The sequence below is a fragment of the Lontra canadensis genome, unplaced genomic scaffold, assembly GCF_010015895.1.
Source record: "Lontra canadensis isolate GAN:19392208 unplaced genomic scaffold, GSC_riverotter_1.0 scaffold49, whole genome shotgun sequence".
NCBI lineage: Eukaryota > Metazoa > Chordata > Mammalia > Carnivora > Mustelidae > Lontra > Lontra canadensis.
This window is the reverse complement of record NW_022631043.1, coordinates 6,072,648-6,093,314: the sequence shown is the minus strand read 5'-3', so window position 1 is coordinate 6,093,314 and position 20,667 is coordinate 6,072,648. Positions and strand designations below refer to the sequence as shown.

The window sequence follows — 20,667 nt, the reverse complement described above, 5'->3', positions numbered from 1 at the left end:
CTGCCTTGGAAAATGGAGGGCTGGGGCCAAGAGCCGGGGAACGCGGGCAGCCTCCAGAAGCCAGGAAAGGCCAGGGAATAAATTTTGTCCTACAGCCTCCAGATGAAATACAGCCCTGCCATCACCTTGCCTTTAACTCCGTGAGACCTGTGCTGGAATTAGCAAGTGTTCAGTAATAACTTGTGTAGTTTGAAGCTACGAGTTGGCGGTATCAGAGTAGCAACAGAAAAGTGATGGAGATTCGGGAAAAGAGAAGAGAAGAAAGGAGAGAAGAGAAGAGTCATCACCTGTCAGCATGAGCGTGGTTGGCGGGAACCAACTTCGTTTCGCTTTGTCAGTCCCCGTCATATGTAGTGTCACTTACACTTACTCGTGCTATGAGAGACCCTCACCCATAGGAGGTGAGAGGCCAAGGTCGGACTGAGCGGGTCCCATTCCAGCCGCAACACTGCTCGGTACAGAAGGTGCCCGTGAGAAGGCAGACACGACCCCAGGCCCAGCTGCTCCCGGGAGCTCCTGAAGCCCCAGCAGCGGACCGCAGCGGTCTGATGGCAGCTCAAACCACCCCCAAATCCACTTCCTCTGCACAGAAGCCGAAGGTTCCACAAATCTGGGAGAGAGAACCGTGAGCATTTGAGACCGGAGAGGCTGTTGCATTGTGTCTTGCTGGGGAGGGAAGACGTTTCCCACTAAAAACCCAGGAATGAATGGGAAGTCTAGCTCCAGTCCGGGCATGGACGGAGAGGACGATAAAGAACTGGCGGGTCCCCTTCCTCATGGACGAAAGGAGAGCTGCCTCAGCTCACTGTTCCCGAGCACCCGACCTGCCCTAGCCTGCCGAAGTCTACGCTGCCCCGAAGAAACACCGGTGGCTGTGCAACGCGACATAAAGCTCTTCATTTTCATCACGTAAAAATCTGCACGACATCTGAAGTGCTCCCCGCGGACACACCACCAATCCCTCGAGATGACAGGCGAGTCCTGCCTGAGAAACACAGGTCCACCGCGGCGACATTAAAGCCACAACACAAGCAACAGGTGCAGCCCCCTCAGTTTTCCCCTTGAGCCCCTCCCTGCTCTCGAGGAGTAAGGAGAAGACACAAAGAGAGAAGGCCACACCTCGGACTCGGAGCAAAGTCATCCTTCCTCGATGTTCACAGCACACAAGCCCTTAATCCTCTGGACCACATGGTTTCTTAACCACCTGAGACAAGATCCTGAGAAGTCATCTCACACAGAGCTGTTCTGAGCCTCAGAAGAGCTTGCCAGTGGTGGAGTCCAAGTGTCCTCCAAAGTGGTGACAACACAGCTTGGTCGGTAATCCCAACAGTGACTGAAAGCTGCAGCTGTGGGCATGGCAGACAAGCCTAATAGGGGATCGGCTACCTTCTCTGGGCTTCAAGTTCTTCATCTGTCAGAGACGGATGATGGGATCTACTGAGGGGTAGGGGAGAAGCTGACAGGAGAGAAGCTCTTAGAACAGGGCAGGCATACAGTAGGTGCTCAATAAATGCAACCTGCAAGTGTGGCGGCCCATAGCCCCCCACCTCCTACGTTCTCTGGGGTTCAGCGGTGGACACAGTTTCAACAAACATGCTAGAGCACCGAGCTTCCACTCTCATGTGTAGACACAGCAGCAGCAGCAAGCTGCCAGCGCCGACAGGAGCTTTTAGCAAACACAGTCACTGGCCCACAGGTCCTACTGTCAGTAACTGTGGCAGAAGCCGCGGCCAAGGGCATATTCAGCATCCATGTTCAGGGGATCTCAGTTACGGCTATGACACGAATACGGACAGCCACCGCCTCCAGAGTGGGCACCCTGCGGCCACCATCTCCGGGTCTCTGGCTGGGCATCGTCATGCCTGTTGTACCGGGGGACTGACCTGAGGCCATCTGGGATCCGGAAGCACACCCCTTGTCCTGAGAGCTCACATCCTCTCCTCTATACCCTCCAGGTGTGTGGAGTAAGCGCCTGTCTCTCTCTAGTCATGCATGGTCCCTGGACCTGGCTGCCAAAGGACAGAGAAATCCCACCCTTCTGGAAGGAGAGAGCACACCACCAAGTGAGCTACACCTCAGACTCTGTGCACACTAGCTAAGGGGCCCGGAAGTGAGGGCAACACCCCAAAATAAGGACAGCTTCACTGGGACAAGCGATGCCCTTCCAACATGCCCTTGCACGCCACACGCCGCGTCCTCTCACCTTGAAGGAGGCATGCTGCTCCATGTGCCGCAGCAGCTGGGGCTTCTGGGCCGCCGTGTAGTCACACACCGTGCACTTGAACTGCTTCCCTGGAAAGGAGAGAAGAAAAAGTGAGCGTCATTGGGCTAACAGCTCCCGCGTGTGAATGCGGTGCTAGGCCCAAAGCCAGGGGAACAACGATCCCCGGCCACGTGGGAGACCAGAAGCTCTAGGGGAACAGCCTGCCCACGCCCAGACACCTGTCGACCACAGGCAGCAACAGAAGAGAGCTCACCACAGAGGGAGAAGAGCAGCCAGCTCTGCCTGGGGAGGCCCCAGGAATGACACCACCGGAGCGGGCTCTGAGAGTAAGTCAGGGTGTGGCCCACTGACTGGACGAAAGAGGAGCACATCTGGGGAGCATAGAGGTGGGGACTGGAGCAGCTGGGGCTTCCTTCTGGTACCCACAGCATGAGGTCTAGAGAGGGGCAGGCTCTGGCCCTTGAGAGGCTGCTGGACCATCTCACCAAGAGCACTGCGCGGTCCCGAGAGCCAGCCACTCAGAAAGGCGGCAGGATCTGCGCTGGGAATGCCTAACCCCAGCAGGAGTGGAACAACAGACGTGAGGGGCTGCTAGAAAGGCACTAACAGAGACGGAAAACACGGCTCTTTGGGAGGGTGAGGTAGCAACACGCACACAACCATTATTGGGGTGAGCAGACCATAATTCATCTGTTAAAACAAATGAACAGACATATGCGGGTGCTATATTTTATACTCCCTCCTGCCCTGGTTAGCACAGGGCCTAGCACACCGGGTTGGTATTACTGTGCTAATACAACCTGTCATACATGGGCACTCCACAGTTCTCTGTCAACACTCCCAATTCTTCTCCTTCTAGAAGCATCCTTGCATATAACCTTCCTCTGTGGACTTCCGTAAACCTTTAATGCCACAATTGATACCTTCCCACACTGACTACTTCCTTCTTCTACATCCTCTGCCCCTCCCTGATCTTGGGACTGAGTATCCAACCATCTGCGGGGCCTCTGCCTAGCTGACCCAATGTACTAATTTGGACTTACTATCTTCTCCACCAAATGGGTCCCACCTCCAGATGTCCCAGTTCTTTGCCCACCCAATCATGAAGTCGGAGACTTGACAGCCTTCCTCAATATCCCCATGACCCCGACTGCACCCACCTCGGTTTTTCAGCACCTGATTTCACCTCCTCAGTATCTCCCTATTTCTGTTTCAATACCTCTACACTGTTTCACGCCCTTCTCATTTCTTTTCTGGACAAGGGCAAAAGCCTGTAACCTGGCTTGCTTACCTTCAGGTAACTCCCCTATCCATCTGCCACCCGTCCACCCAACCCCCCACCCCCCACCCACTAACCATGCATCCACTCACCTGCCCATTCCGTCTCCCCCCAACCCTCCATCCATCATCCATCCATCCACGCAGATGCCACATCCTCTATCCAGATGATCTGACATGTGAACTCTCCCACAGCCCTTCCTGCACACCCACCAAGGACTCCAGCCGCACAACAAAGCTGGAGCATGACCCAGAGGCCCTGCAGAACTGAACTAACTCCCCGCACCTGACCTTTCTGACTTCCGGTTTGCCTTTCCCTCTGTCAGGCTCTGTAACACAGAAATCTTTCAGTTCTGGCGACATTTTGCCAAGACTTTGTTAACATCTTCCACAACTGGTGGGCACTGGCTTTCGGCGTCTGGCCAGTCTTCACTATAACTCACAACTCAAGCTAAATGACATCTCTGGCAACTGGGCTAAAAGTGAGCCCTCTGCGTGCTCCCCCTGACCTTCTCCACATGCTTCTGTCAGTGCCCAACTCTGCAGCATCGCCCCTGCCTGCTCACAGGCCTGGGGCTGCCCTGGCTGCCCACAGGGACCGTGTCTCATTCATCCCCACATCCCTAGCGCCTGAAGGCATGGTTCACACTGAACGTATCCTGTGCATTTTACTGACCTGGGCAAGGAACAGAAAGGAAATTCTGTATATCTTACATGAATAACACTTTCAACAGTTAACAACAAAATGGAAATTAAACTATAAGTATATTAATACAATGAAACTATCATTCTAGATGAACGAACCCCAAATTCCAGGTTCCACTAATTCTCCAAGTCCGAAGTGTGGGGAAAATGTCTTCACATGTAAGGCAGACACGTCATAATTATAGACCAAGGGACACTTGTGTTTATAAACAGAGTCTCATCTTTCATCACACATTTCCGCACGTCTGAGATAACCGCTGCTCACCCCCCCACTTCTTCACCAATTCCTGACTCACACGAATGCATCGTCATTGGGCCAGGCAGCCTGAGCAAAATGGTGTTGGGCTCCCCACTGCCTTAGTAGGGGCAGGAAGGCCAACACAGCCATTCTCCAAATTGATAAATATTTTCACTCATTACCAATACGCATCGCTCAATGAGTAAAAGACGAAGGGCTAAAAAGGTCCCCTGCAAGGGCTAAATGGAATCACATCGGTTGAGATGCAGAATCAGCCTTCTACAGACACACAAAGAAAGAATGCAGCTTCTAAAAGCCACGCTTCCTACCCTGCCAGGAGCCTCAGAGACCTGGCAATAAATACTACAAATGTTTCAGCAACCTGCCAGCCCCCATCAAACAGGCCTGGGAGAGCACTTGACATAATCTTTAGCTGCCTAATTAAAATAATGCAATGGGGACCCATGACTCGTCATGAATGAGCAATGTCTGGAGACTGTCAGCTGATCTCTGTCAGGACGCTCCTGAGGACGGCAGGGAAAGAGGACCAGGAAACGCAGCACTGGCCCGAGGCTAGAGTGACCGCCAAGGGCTGGCCGTCCCATGTCTGTATCCGGATCACACTGCAGCCCAGGAAAAGAGAAGAATGATTACAAAGGAAAAAAGAGGCAGTCTTGGTAAGAAGTGAATCTATTTTCACAAACCTATCTGGCTAGTTCCACCCAGCGAGCTACTGTCCAGCGGTGGCTGGGCTCCGACTTGATGTCGGTGACCTCAGCCACACACCCCCGAGCCCAGGAGGGGCAGGCCGTGCTAACCCCTCTTACAGAAGAGGAACAAGATCGGACCACCAATCTGAGTAACCACGGGGTTATGAAGTGGTCCATGGCAGATCGTGGATGCGGACAAGTCCCCATTCAGAGCCACGTAACAAACCTTCAGCTCATAAGGGTACGACATCAATGTCCCAAAAGGAACAAAGAACTTATAACAGCATGAATGGGTCTGTACCATAAAGGCCATAGCACAGGATGGTGACCCACGAGAAAGGGGTGCCCAAGAAGGGCCACTGGCGACAAAAGTGCGTTCTTTCCGGCTCCATCCAGCTCGCCCTGTGTGATCCTGGGCTTTCTTCTCTGCAGCTCAGAGGCTTCATTAGAAGCATGGGGAGGTCATGCTCCAAGGATGGACTCAGACAGCGGGCGGCAAGCACCTGAAAAGCAGCCCTGAAGAGAAGAGGCCAAGGGCACATGCAGGTAACGGGGGGGGTTGTTCTCCACCAAGGCCACTCGGCACAGCTGTGGCAGTGCTCCTCCGGCCCTATCTCTATGACCTCCCTGGTGTTCTCTGGGATAATTCAGGGATGGGTCTAATTAAGCCAGCCTAAGATAACAAACCTTAACCAGGAAAACTAAAAACAGAACAGGGGAAAGGGATAAAGTACGAGCAATTATAACTTCAAAGAGGCTACGGAAGGCCTTCCTCATCTTGCCCCCCAGCAATCTCTCTGGCTTTCCCTCTACTGCAGCAAGTTGTGACCCCCTGCAATGGCTGGCAGGAGCCCTGAAGGCGGGCTCCCGGTTCCTTCTCTAAGCTCCCAAGCAATGCCCCTGCCCCTGCCCTCCACTCCGAGGACACAGCACACCACCACTCAGACCTCTGCACCTGCTGTCCCCCTGGCCTGGGATGCCCTTCCCAAATCCCCCCACCACCATCCCATTTATAATTAGAGTCGCTTTTACAGACTCATTTTTGGAATTCCTCACCTCGTAACATTTACATGTTGAGTCTGAATTGTCTCATATTCCTATTTTCCTTTGCCTTTTTCAAGGTTCTCAATATGAGCTATTTTCACACCTCAACTGTACTGTGCCACAGATTTTACTGATTTATCTTATCATTTAGCCTCACGACAGTGGGAGTTTCTAGTCTTATTCTGCTGTTCTTGCATCCTCTGCTGTTGTCTCCAAGTGACTCATCGATTCACCTCTGGCAGGTCGGTCTGGCACCTTTGCTAGGTTGTGGGTCCCCTGGGGACAGGAATGTCACACCTCTCCTTCTGTGTCCCTGGGTCCAGCACGGAGCACACGCTGGCTGCAGGGCTAGCGGTGAGTGACAGGAGAGCCCTAACGGGGTGACTGCCCCATCACGTCCCCTCTCTCCCCACAACAGCCACCGCAAGAGGAAACAGAATGAAAACAGGCCTCTGTGAGGAAGTGACAGTCAAGGTAAGACGGGAGAATGGGGAAGACCAAGCCACGTGAAGAGGAGGTAAAGAGTCTGGGAAGAAGTAAGCAGACACATGGAGACCCTGAGTCTCTCTGGGAGCTCCCACGGTACCGTGATCACAAAAGGCCCCTTTCTGCTCCAGCAACTTCCAATGGGTTTCTGTCAAGTGCAGCCAAAAGAGACCCAACAAACAGATGTTGGATGAATCAGTGAGCGCACGAGTGGGAGCCACCGAGACCCCAGAAAGCAAACAGAGAAAAACGGCACATAAACAACTCATCGAGAGGGGATTAATTAATTTCATTCATCAAAAGTCCACCAGATCGAACACTTACAACGAGCACTATGAACCAGCCAATGTTATATAAATGCAGGTTAATCCATCCATCCACTGAACCCTCGAATTTACCTGTTCAATTGCGAGTTACCAGAAAACTACGAAGGATAGTGACATGGTGATATCTGACACACATTACACCAAGAAACGGACCGTCTCTAATAACATGAGGCACCAAATGTTGAAAGAGCGAAGCTGGAGTGCTTCCATGTATCTGGCACAATTTCCTCAAAGCAGCAAGTTGGCAGTGTAACCCATGATTAACACCACCGAGACAAAATAGCCATCCTGCTCCCGGAAATGTGTCCTAAGGAATTAATTCAAAGGCAATTAGAAGTTCATATTCAAGAAAGGGCTCCTTGCGAGTAAGTTTTAATGAGGAGAAAACAGAAAATAATACACTGTCCAAAAGTAAGGGACTGCTTATGCTGCTCATGGATGGCCCATGACCTTAGTGAGACATTACAAACCCCCAAATGTAATATTCATGGGCCCTGTGGCAACGAACAACAAGTACAATCATTAATTTTAAGGCTGGAAGAATGTGAGCTATGCTTTAACTACAACTATATAATCATTCCATAGGAACACAAATAATGCCTGAAAAATATATATTTTTTTTAAAGTAGGGCTCCACGCCCAGCATGGAACCCAACACAGGACTTGAACTCATGACCCTGAGTTTAAGACCTGGGCTGAGATCAAGAATCAGACGCTACATGGACTGGGCCACCCAAGCACCCCAAAAAATAATTTTTAAAAGAATAAAATTTATGTTGGGTGCTGGAATTGTGGGCACAATTACAGAAAGGAATTAGTTCTTTCCAACTGTTGTTTTAATGTTTTCTGTGCAACAGAATAGCATTTTGGATAAATCAGCAACCATCTGTGAAAGGCTGGGATGTTCCAGCCCATCTCCTATGACATATAATTACCAAGACAGATCTTTCAACATGGAGCCATAAAATGGTATCAGTGGTTCCTGAACTTGATGTTTAAGAGAGTTCATTGTCTTTTAAAATGCTGCCCCAGCCTTGCCTAGCTGTATGCTGACTTAAAATTGCTCCCTCTGGGCAGGCATCTTTGCCCATCTTCTTCACAAAGACAAGACAGTGGCCTAACTCGGTGGCTAATCTCAGAGGTGGTCATTTCTTATCTTCCTGGGGAAGATTTAACTTTTGCCAACAGTCAGAAGTCATTCTGAGCCAGGTCCTGTCAGCAAGGAGGGCAAAAGAGAGCAGAATCTTAGCACTTTCTGGAGAAACACTCTTGAGGAGAGCCTTCTGAGCGACTACAAGAACACTGCCACGGTGAAGAAGGCCAACTGCAGGGACAAAGTCTTCCCGGCCACAAGCCACAGCGTTTACAACCCCTGTTATGTAGGACACTCTTACTTGACCCTGAGGCCCAGAAGTTAAAGGTCAGAATCATAACAACCTAGATGGACCTCACAAATAATGTTAAAGGGAAGAAGCCAGACAGAAAAGAACATGTATTATGTGATTCGGTTTACATGACGTTCAAAGACAGGCGAGATCCAGTTAAAGCATTAGAGATCCGGGCAGTGGCCACCCTGAGGAGGAGAGAAGATGGCGGCAGGGGCGGGGGGCAGGGTAAGGCAGACTTCAGAGGGGCTGGCAGTGTCCTGTGTCTGATCCTGGGATGTGGCGATGTCGGTGAACTGCCTTTGTGACAACCGGTCAGCTGTGTATTTTTGCGTGTGTATGATACTTTAATTTTAAAAAGGTAAGGGGGGGAAGCTCTTCGACCCTCATTCCGTAGCTGACGGGCTGATGGAACAAGCTGACCCCTGACCTTGGAGCCCTGGGTGGACCTGGTGACATGACATTGCCTGAATGCAAGTAGCACCAGACAGGAAAGGAAAGAACTGGGTCTGGTGTCCAGTGACCCTGAGCTATACCCTTTACTCAGGTCTTACTCAGCCTGTCATGTCAGCATAGAGAGGACAGGATCTGGAGGGAGGGAACAAGTGAGAAGTAAGGTCCTTGTCACTCTGCCTTGAGTTAGACGAAGAGAGAGGTGTCCCCAACCCCAAGGGACATGAGATTGCCCTCCCTGTTGAAGTTCTTTCTGCTTTGGATGGAAAGATGAATGTGCAAGAGGGAGGCCAGGAGAGCCAGCGGAGCAGCAGCCTTGCTGCATAGTCTGTGCTCACGCAGAAGCTATCCCAAGGACGGGGAAGGGCAGCGTTTACCCCACACCTGCCGCCAGCTGTTGGGGGGGCTCCTGCTGACCCCCAGCCTGCTGACCGGCCCTTAGAAAATGCACGGTACCCTGGTGAGGGTGTGGAGCAAAGGGAACCCTCATGCTCTGTTGGTGGGAATATAAAAAGGCGCAACCACCATGCAAAACAATATGGAGGTTCCTCAAAAAAATTAAAAATAGACCTTCCCTACCATCTACTATTTGCTACCTAGCAATTCCACTACTGGGTATACACCCAAAGGACCAAGATTTCAAAGAGCTATCTGCACTCCCAGCTTCATTACAGCATTACTCACAATCGTCAAGACCTGGAACCCAGGCAATGCTATCAACGCATGAATGGATAATGAGGAAGTGGCATACATACACCACGGAATATTATCCAGCCACGAGAAAGGAGAAGACCTTGCCATTTGCCACAACAAGAATGGACCCTGAGGGCATTATGCTATGTGAGATAAGTCAGATAAAGAGGGACAAGTGCTATCTTCACTTCTCTGTGGAATCTAAAAATGTCAAACAAAAAAAACACAGTAAAATGGTGGCTACCAGGGGATGGGGGGATAAAAACAGGTGTCGAAGGGCTCAAACCTACAAGTAGTAGTAAATGAGCCACAGTAGGCGAATGCACAGTGAAACGTAAACACGCAACACTGTACTCTAATGCAACGTGATGAATGTCGTGACAACGGCAGTGTCAATCTGCAGCCGACCATGCGTCAGACAGCTTAACTGTAACTACGTGCCGTGATGGAGGTTAACTCCCCTTACCGTGGCGACCAATGCACATTATATACACTATACCCAGTCACTGTGTTGCACGCCTTCAACAAACATAATGTTATGTCAATTACATCTCAAACTAGAAAAATACACTTAAAAAAAAAAGAAAAAGAAAATGCACAGCACCTGTCTGCTTCCTTTGTGTCTCGCTACCCTCCTCTGCCCGATGAGCTTCCCTGAGGACTGCTCCAGCTGCTTAGTTACTCTAGAGTTCCACAAGGAAGCAGGAGCAGGTGCAATGGTAGGAAAATCACAAACCATCCTGTGAAAATGAAACCACGCCCTTTGTCTTCCGGCATTTGGAGTCCATCAGCACACAAAGAGAGCGATGGACAACTGCTTCTGACTTAAGGTACCTTGTTTGAAAACCTGTTAAATCACTCCTGCCAAATTTCACATGTACCTCAAACTTGAAGGAGCACTAAAATACTTAAACAAATGTGCATAAATCGGAACTATTACTAGTAATAATATCTAGAGGCATTAAAGTGAAAATATCTCATGATGACTGTTGATCCAGCCTCAACAGCAAAAGGTGACACTCTGCATAAGTAAATTTATCAGAACATCGATACTCTTCAAGCATTAACTCTTGCACTGTGTCTTCCTAATGAGAGAGTGTCGGAGAGAAAAGAAACGGGATCTTTCCTAAATGACCTAGATGACATAGATTAAGCGCTATAACCATCCATCCTTATGCTGTGTCCACAGTTGCTGAGAACAAGAGAACACCGACCCCAGGGGAGAGAGGCACATCTACCCAACACTTAGAATGAACACACTTAATATGACCCCAAGTAATCTTCCCACAACCCTACTATGGTAGGTAACGCCCTCCCCACAAAGATAGCCAGGTCGCAGTCCACAGAGCCTATTACCTTCCCTGGCAAGAGGGATCTGGCAGATGTGACCAGGTTAAGGCTTTTGAGATAGATTATCCTCTGTGATCCAGGTGGGCTCAGTGAAATCATAAGGATCCTTAGGGCAGACAGGCAGGAGGGTCAGGGTCACGTCACAGAGGAGATGTGATCATGGAAGCAGAGGGACAGCCAGGTCCAAAAGGCCTTGCTGCTGCCTTTGAACACGGAGGCAGGGGTTCAAGAGCCAAAGGATACGGGCAGATTCTAGAAGCCATAAAGGCTAGAAACGGAGTCTCCCCTAGAGCCTCCGGAAAGAAGGCAGCCATGCTGACAACCTGATTTTGGATTTCTGAAGTTCAGAGCGGTCCCATCCTAAATCTGTGCTGATTTAAGCCAGTAAACATGTGGTCGTCTGTTACAGCAGCCATGGGAAACAAACGGGGACGATGCAGCACGGGTTCAAGGTCATACAGGCCGGAAGCGGTTCCAACCTGGGTCTGCCCTGCCGCTGCTCCACACGTCCCAGCACACCGGGGTGTGCTGCCGAAGGTAAGAAGAGCTCCCGTAGGAAGCGTGACGCGCGCTGCAGCCGGCGGTTTGCGGAGCCCGGTCTGCACAGCTCTCCCATCTGCAGGGACTTGTACAATGGCAAATCAGGACAGAAATAGCCATGGCAGTAAAAATACAGTTGAAGAAGCCTCTGTGCTGTCTTCAAGAGCTGAACTTCAGGCAACAGCAGACTTAAGAGACTGGCGGTTCTCTGTAATTAGCCATCAGTTCTGATACAAGGAGGAATGCATCCGCATCAGGCATGGAAAGAAACAGAAGGCAGCCCAGAGCCAGAGTAAAGAACAGGACCGAGGTTACAGATGCTGGTCCAGGCGTCTACAACCTGCCGCTGAAAGCCCTCCACCCCGGTGAGGTTTCAGGTCACCCAGCCTTCTGCGACAATCAGATCTGTAGTCTGAGCTGACTGTTCAGAAAGCTGCATGGCTCATTTTATCCCAGGAGCTGTCATTCTCATGGTTTAGAAAGACCCAAGAAGAACTTCAGGTGGACCCAGACAGGGTGTACCATAGAGTGGCACAAACATCAGCCCGACCCCTGCTGTCCATCACCCAGACAACTGCTGGGAGGGTGAGCCTCCCGACACCCACCGTGTCCACGCCCCCGCCTTCACCTTGACTCCAGCGTGAGCTGGCCAAAGGGTAAGAGGGACAAGGATGCTGTGCAAAGACCAGTCTCGCTGAAGCCTCGTACACGAACTTGGAAGGATGGACCACCTGGTTGCTCAGATGCCATTTTCTACTGAAGAGCTTCCTGGCTCCAGAGTGCATGTTTTTAGAAGTAAAAAGACTACAGGAAAGTGGGGCTACTTTATCTGACAAGGACTCTGCTTGTAGAGGAAGGAGGAGAAAAATAACCATGCTTACACCTAGAATATTTCCATGTGTAGCCATAGGATCTCTTATTAGAAACTGAAGGAGCCTGGGGAAAAATGGTACTTTCTCCACTCAGAACTAAGTTCCACACTCGACGCTCCACTTGTCTAATTATGATGCACACAAGAGTGCTTGAAGCTCGGAGAATTCCTCTTTGTAAGTTTTACCAAAAAACTTCTTAACTCAAGTGTATGAGGGCAGGTTGGATGGGGCCAGGGAGGACCCGCAGGAATTAGCACCCAGCTGAAGAGCTTTTTATTCATGACTAGGGGATTCTTGATGGATTACGTAACAGGAAAACACTGCACCATCTCACCTGTCCCACGTGCTGGGGGCAGCAGAATCCTGGGAAAGCCTCTACACCACACACGCAGAGGCCCTCTTTAACGTCAAAAAGGGAAAAAACGTACTACAGCATGATTTTGCATGAAATTCTCTCACATTGCTGGCATACACGCAAAGGGTTTAATCAGGCCCTTAAGAGATCGATGCATCTCTTTGTACATATAGACTAGCAAACCTTTTTAATGGAAACCTCCGCCCATCCTGACCTCTCCCTTCTAAAGCACAGTAATGAGCTCCTCTGGGAAACAAGCGTGCATAAACAGGGACACATCCCTTCAAGGAAGCCCATAAATGGGAAAAAACGGATCTACAAGCAGGTGAAAGGACAGGATGGTCACTCAGTTCCTTTCTACTTAATTGAGAGCAGGAAGATCCATTTAATAGTAAGTTCCTCTACCATATTTTAAAACATCCAATTCACAGGCATATGATGTAATACAATATCTGAACGCGGAGAGGCGAAAAAGGAATTGGCACTTTTCAAGAGCTTCCACATTCCAACGACTGTCTACAAGGCACTTTATGTTTTCTTCACTCGTTCAGCCCACAAACATTTATTGAGCACCTTACTGTAAGCCAGGCGTTGCTCTAGGTGCTGGGGTACAAAACGAAGCAAATGCAATAGATCAAGAGTCCCTGCGTGATGAGCTTACAGTCGAGTGAAGACCTGGAAAATCATGAACAAGGAAATTATAATGCCCATGAGAGGCAGAGTAGTCTAAGGAGAAACAAAGAAGGGCACGGACCTGGCGGGTATGAAAACAGCAAAGAGGTGGACGCATCTGGAGAGGAGACAATCAGAGGAGAGCCAAGGTGAGGAGGGTGGAGACCGAGGGGTGAAGGGGAGGCTCAGCCAGGCCCATCACTCTGGCCGCTGTCTGGGAGCTGACCGTGGGGGCAAGGCCAGAAGCAGGGAGAGCATCAGGCGGCAACAGCAAGAAAGGAGGCACGAGGCTGTGGCGGCGTGGACAAATATCATTCCACAAGGACACTGGGAAGGGAAACTATGGGAGAACACACAGAAGGGGCTAACGGGTGGGCCGTGGGTAGGGTGTGAGTGAGACAGTCAACAATGACCTGAGCTTCTGACCCAGGTGACCGCCAAGGAGTGGCCACCGATAGACACGTGTACGGGAGGGGTCAGCCAACCTTGGTACCCCCAGGGCCAAACCCAGCCTGTTTCTGTGCAGCTGGGAGTTCCGAATGGCTTTTATATTTTTCAAGGTTTATGGGAAGAAAACAAATCAAAAAGAAGACAATACAGCAGGAACCACATGTGGCAGTCAAAATCTCAAATATTTATTATGTTTTTTCCCCAAGTTTGGTGACCCCTGGCCCGCAGGAGACACAGGTCTGGGGCAGATGGGGAGCTGACGTTGCACAGACTAAGTGTGAGGTGCCTTCTAGACATGCAGGTACAGATGCTGAGTGGGCAGCTGGGCTGGTGGAGCCTTGGGGAGAGGATGGGGCTGGCGACAGAAGCTGGGAAGCCTTCCACATGACTAGTGTGTGAGCACGGGGGGGAACGCAGAGAGGCACCAGGGGACAAGCATAAAACTGTGCGGACTTCAGAGAGTGGGAGGTCACAGCTAAGGCGGTCCCAGAAAAAGAGACCAAGAAGGAACAGCCAAAACGGTAGTGGAGCCCAAGTGAGTAGGGGGCACTTCCTGTCATTTGATCCTCCAGCCCATCAGGCACAGGGCCATACTGATCCCTGTTTGATAAGGAAACTGAGGTTCAGCAAAGTGACCTGACCAAGGCCACCCTATGAGGCAGTGGCAAGCAAGACTCAAAACTCAGGCCTCTGTCGCCTTGCCTACCCCACATAGCTTCTCTGTGGGACAAGCTGTTGAATTGTTACCGGTATAACAGATCCACTAAAAACCGAGTCCTCTCAGGCAGGTTTTAAAGCAATGTTTGCTTCCAAATAAAGAGCTAATTCTACGTTTAGAGGCTAACAGCCTCATCAAGGCAACCAAACCCCTAGCACCAGCACTGTCCCCTGAGGAACTCAAGGTCCATGTGATGGTCACACAGCTCACAAGGGCATCCCCGTGTGGGAGATCGTGTCCTCCTTTGGTGGAGCGAAAGGTATTTTTCTTGACTTGACCAGTTTCTAAGTTTAGCCAAAGGAATAAGAGATAAATGAGAAAAACTAAGAGATGTCCATAAAAAACAAAAAGGAGTAACATGTGTGCATGATCAAATTCATAATAAAGAAAGCACCTAATAAAACAATATACTAGAACAGATACTATTGAACAGACCAAAATCTCAGAACATGCCCAGTATCTTGAGAGACTGGCATTCCAAAATAAAAGGAAAAGGACTGATTTCTCTACAAATAGGCTGAGTCAACTGAAAATTGTTTAAAAAAATACATCAATACCACACACCACATACCAAAATAAATTTGAAGAATATTAATTTTAATAAATGTTATAAACTATAAAAGTAGAACTTGAAAAAGTACAAAAGAAGTTTCTCCTAAGATGAGGCAGGTTTCTTTAAACACAGAAAATCATGAAGAAAAAAAAATAATATCAAAACCCCATCAAGATACCACCTTAGTCCAGTTAGAATGGCAAAAACCGATAAACCAAGAAACAAATGTTGGTGAGGAGGCAGAGAAAGGGGAACCCTCTTACACTGCTGGTGGAAATGCAAGTTGGTGCAGCCACTTTGTGAAAACAGTGTGGAGATTCCTTAAAAAATTAAAAACAGAGCTTCCCTATGACCCTGCAATTGCAGTACTGGGTATTTACCCCAAAGATACAGATGGAGTGAAAAGAAGGGACACATGTACCCCAATGTTCACAGAAGCAATGGCCACAATAGCCAAACTGTGGAAAGAGCCAAGATGCCCTTCAACAGGTGAATGAATAAAGACGTGGTCCATATATACAATGGAATATTACTCAGCCATCAGGAAGGATGAACACCCAACTTTTGTAGCAACATGGACAGGACTGGAGGAGATGATGCTGAGTGAAATAAGTCAAGCAGAGAGAGTCAATTATCATATGGTTTAGCTTTATTTGTGGAGCATAAGGAATAACATGGAGGACATTAGGAGAAGGAAAGGAAAAGTGAATTGGGGGAAATTGGAGGGGGAGACAAACCATGGGAAACAAACTGAGGGTTTTAGAAGGGAGGGAGTGGGGGGATGGGTTAGCCTGGTGGTGGGTACTAGGGAGGGCACGGATTGCATGGATGCAAACAATGAATCGTGGAACACTACATCAAAAACTAATGATGTGGTGACTAACACAACAGAATAAAAAAAAATAATAAAAAATAATTGTGAATGTCCTATGTAAAATAATAATAATAAAGAATAAGACTGATAAGTTTAAATATGCAAGGCTATTTAACTTCTTTTTACAAAAAGACGTGTCAAATTAAATGCAAAGGCAAACGTTAAGTTAGAGGGAAATATCTGCACAATATGACAAACCCCTGAGATACAGAAAGCTTTTAGGAATCCTCAAAATACAATGCGAGTGCTACCAAAAATGTGGGTAGGAGATGGAACTAAGGTTTTGTTCTAAACTTTTTTAAAACTGGAAAGAAAAAGGAGGGCCAGCGGCTTAGTTACAGCTGAAGAGCAGATCGCCCTGGAGCTGGGACATGGGGTGTGTTCGGGCACGCCACGTATCCAGCTGGCCTTCGAGAAAACATGAGACCAAGGGAAGTCCTGGTAGCCCTGGGGAAGACGGGACCGCCGGGTGAAGCCATAATGCCCCATGTCACAGAGCACGGGGCTGAGAGAGACCCAAGAGGTGTCGAGATCTCGTGTCCTTATCCTGTCCCACCGAACTGGGGCCCACGTGGGGCAGAAAAGGGGTGCACCGAGGCAGCAGGACTCCCCCATCCTGGGGCTATTCTCACGGCACTAACACATGATGCCTTTCTTGCCAGACTGGTGAGTGTCTGACAACAAGACATGACTTTAAAGATGCCTCAAACTCCCAAAAATGTCAGGGGGGAAAAAAAAAGAAGAAGAGAATCAATCCAAATTTCCTGTTTTGTTAAAAATATTTCATGTCTGCAAGGCCTTTGCCCTTCTGGAGGGTTGTCTCACCGCTTCGAGGACACACCATCAGTGCCCATCTGAGTTCCCTTCCTGGCTGAAAGGCTCAGGGAAGCAAGTGAAGTGAGAGGTCGACGGGCTGCGTGTGTCACCGTCACCCCAGCCCTCCCTCCACATCTGACAGCAGTCAGTCCAGGCCCCCGATTAGACACACAATCTCCTCGAATCCTTTCAGGCCAGAACCCAGACCTCTGAGCCAGGCATGAGGCCACAGCACCCCAAGAGTGCCCCCCAGACACTGCCACCACAGCCCAGGGGACACCCCAGACTTCCCGGCGCTGACAACTGCAGTTTTCCATTAGCGGCACTCTATTATTCAGGATTTCAGTGAATCATTGCTTCCAAATCAAGAAATACCAGTAAGCCTTATTGTTTGTGGAGGTACAGAATTCATGAATAATAACATGATTTAATGCTTTCATTACTCAGGGTAAGACCGCTTTACTGTCAGTGCGTTTTTAATTATTTTGCTTACAGATTTTCTTATTTACAGCACATTGCTTAGGTCTGAACAGTTACAGCTCTGGCCTTCATGAGCCTTAGGCAAGCCCTGGATCTTTAGTTCTAACGAAGCCTAGCTAAGCACGCAGCCTCTCCATTAGCCCCTCAAGCTCACCCAGATGCACACACAACAGGGTGGATTCCCTAGAACATTCTTAAAATACAGGTATGACCTAATGGCTATCATCCTGTAAGTTCTAAAATCATAAATAATTGTTGAAATCACTCTAATTTTTAGAGTGAACTCCAAGTTTTGTAAATAATTGTGCTAAAATAGCAATATATTTATAAATACGGTTTACTAATATTATTACATAAAATACTGACAAAACCTTCCCACAACTAGGGTTTTTAAAGGAAAATAAAAAATGCTAAAAGGCCTTTTATGGTTTAGCTGCCTGTCTTCCTTTTTTTTCTAATTTACATTTAATTAGCCAACATACAGCACATCTTTGGTTTTAATGTAGTGTTCAGTGATTGAATAGTTGCATATAACACCCAGTGTTCATCACAACATGTGCCCTCCCTAATACCCACCACAGAGCTCCCCGATCCCCTCAGCCCCTCCACTATGAAACCCTCAGATTGTTTCCCGGAGTCCAGAGTCTTTCATGGTTTGTCTCCCTCTCTGATTTCTCTCCCTTTGGATTTCCCTCCCTTCCCCCATGTTCCTCCATGTTATTCCTTATGTTCCACATATGAGTGAAACCATATGATAATTATCTTTCTCTGCTTGACTTACTTCATCAGCTTAATCCCCACCAATTCCATCCATGTTGATGCAAACAGTGGGAATTCATCCTTTCTGATGGCTGTGTAATATTCCATCGTGTATATGGACCACATATTCTTTATCCATTCATCTGCTGAAGGACATCTCCGCTCCTTCCACGGCTTGGCTATTGTGGACATTGCTGCTATGAACACTGGGGTGCATATGGCCCTTCGTTTCACTACATCTGTAACTGTGCGGTAAATACCTAGTAGTGCAATTGTGAGATCATGGGGTAGCTCTATTTTTAACTTCCTGAGGAACCTCCATACTGTTTCCCAGAGTGGCTGCACCAGCCTGTGATCCCACCAACAGGGTAAGAGGTTCCTTTCCTCCACATCCTCCCCAACATTTGCTGTTCCCTGTCTAATTCATTTCAGCCATTCCAACTGGTACAAGGTGGTACCTCATTGTGCCTTTAATTTGTATTTCCCTGACGACTAGTGATATGGAGCATTTTTTCATGTGTCTATTGGCCATTTATATGTCTTCGTCGGAGAAGTGTCTCTTCATGTCTTCTGCCCATTTCTTGACTGGATTATCTGTTTTTTGGGTCTTGAGTTTCATAAATTCTTTATAGATCTTAGAAACCTAAATGCCTGTCTTCCTATAATAAACCTGCTTTCCTTTCCTCCATCCTACCCCTGCTCCATTGGCCACTGTCACCACTGCCCACCACCCCTCCTGCCCCCAGCAACTCACACCCTTCTCCCCAGGGCTGCTGAGCCCCCTTCCATCCCAGCACCCACCTTAAGCACGGCCCGCATACTTCTCTTCCTCCCCACTAGGCTACAAACTCCTTGGTGGCAGAAACTGTTCCTTACTGACCCCATAGCCCAGGCAGGACTGGGACATAGTAAGAACTCAATCAAACAGTTCTTAAGAATGAATGAAATTAGAAATCTACTTAAGTGTACTTCACCAAGATCAAATTTGCCTAAGTATTGTTCGTACTTTAAACTGAGCCCCATTCTGGACTGAGTAAAAGCCCTAAGGTAGCTTGGATGATAAGCATCCACTAGGAAACATCAGGTCAGATGTGATCGTGGCTGCCCCTTCAGGTCCTCAGGTTCAGGTGGGGATGGAGGGCTGAAAAGGATTGAAACTTCCAAATCTAGGCCTCCTGAGGGTACCTTATTCCCGGAAGCAGCATCCCCTCCACACCCACCCACCCACGCACGCACACAAGCACACACACACGTGGACACACACCCAGCACTGGGGAGGTCAGGCAGGGCTCTAGTCCTAAGCACGGGACAAGAGGAAGCAGGGAGTTCTTTGTTCTTTCAGAATCGAAATTCTAAAAGACCCAGCTCTTTCTTGCCTGCAGACACATCCACTATTTCTCCTGGACTTGGAATGTCAGCTTCAAACTCCACTTTCGAGAGGGAGAAAAAAATTTATTATGCTACGGAGTCATTTACTTACCATCAGCTGTGTGAAGGAGCTTGTGACTTTTCAATGTCCCTTTCGACTTGAATTTCTTGCCACACATGTCACACAGGTGGGTCTTCTCAGTGCTGTGACGATTCATATGAGCCTTGAGGTTACTCTTGCTACGAGTGGCGTACTCACACAAAGAACATTTGAAGGGTTTCACACCTACCGGGGAAAATACATACATGCATATATAATTAAATTACAGACACACACAGAGACACACCCTTCATATGTGCGTCATGTGTGTGCACACCCACATCGAACAAAGCAGTGCACTTGCCTGTCCCTAGACACGCCGCACACGGGCCTGGCCATGCTCTCCTCCGTGCTGCTCTGCCCGACAGCCATGTCCTGTGTCCTCCTGGATCTGCCGGGACTTCCCCCTGTGCAGCTTGTTCTGGCTTGCCCAAGCCAATGCCCCTGCTGCCCTCTCAGTGTCCCCACGTCCTGAAGCCCCGCTAGCCGAGCCGCCAGAGAGCACTGTGAGTCATCGGCACCCGCCCCTCCCCACAGCCCGGGAACTCCTTGCTGGCAGAGCCCTGAGCATGTTCTGCAGCCCACATCCATGACATTCCACTGAACCAAGATAAGCTGACCCACATTAAACAAGGGCCTGTGCAGCAATCAATGGGATCGGCCCCCAGGATCAGCAGGGAAAGCATATTTCCATAAACTAAGCAGAGCCTTAGGACACGAGCTGCTGGTGGGCTAAAGGCTTGGACTGTGGGGCATGCTGGCTGCTCCCCCTTCACTCGACAGACACCTACTAAGGGCCTACTCTGGAGCACTCACTCCCTTAGGCGCTCTGAAGATGAGAAGCCATGGTGTTTGTCACCGCCCGGAGGGAGTTGCAAAGCAAAAAAGACCATGACACCCAGAGCAACGTGTACAGGAGGAGGGACGCGGTGCCTAATCCTGAACACGGGGAGGACCGACACACTGTGCGCCCAGCATTTTCACCCCTTGTCTACAAGACCCAAGACTTAAAAGTGAAGGAAATCGAGGCTTCACTGAGGCTGCGGGGTGTGCCTGGAGCACAGAGGGCAGGTGCTGTCCTGGTAGACAAACAGTGCCTCCCAGCCTTGGCTTTGAGCTCTGCTCCTTCTGTCTTAGCTGGGTCCCTACTCCACCATTTACTGAACTGTTCGCCTCTCCCTCCCTGATGGTGCCTCCCCCAAGGCCTGAGAACAGGTG

The 20,667-nt window shown here is 49.2% G+C and overlaps 1 protein-coding gene across 1 annotated transcript in view; it reads right to left on the bottom strand.

Moving 5' to 3' along the window:
• Positions 1-20,667, bottom strand: part of ZFAT (zinc finger and AT-hook domain containing) — a 180,439-nt gene that overhangs the window by 66,793 nt on the left and 92,979 nt on the right. The window contains exons 10-11 of the mRNA XM_032873487.1: positions 19,462-19,635; positions 2,204-2,292 (exon numbers count right to left, since the gene is read on the bottom strand). Of these exons, the coding sequence (XP_032729378.1) occupies positions 2,204-2,292; positions 19,462-19,635 (263 nt within the window). The remainder of the gene's footprint in view (positions 1-2,203; positions 2,293-19,461; positions 19,636-20,667) is intronic.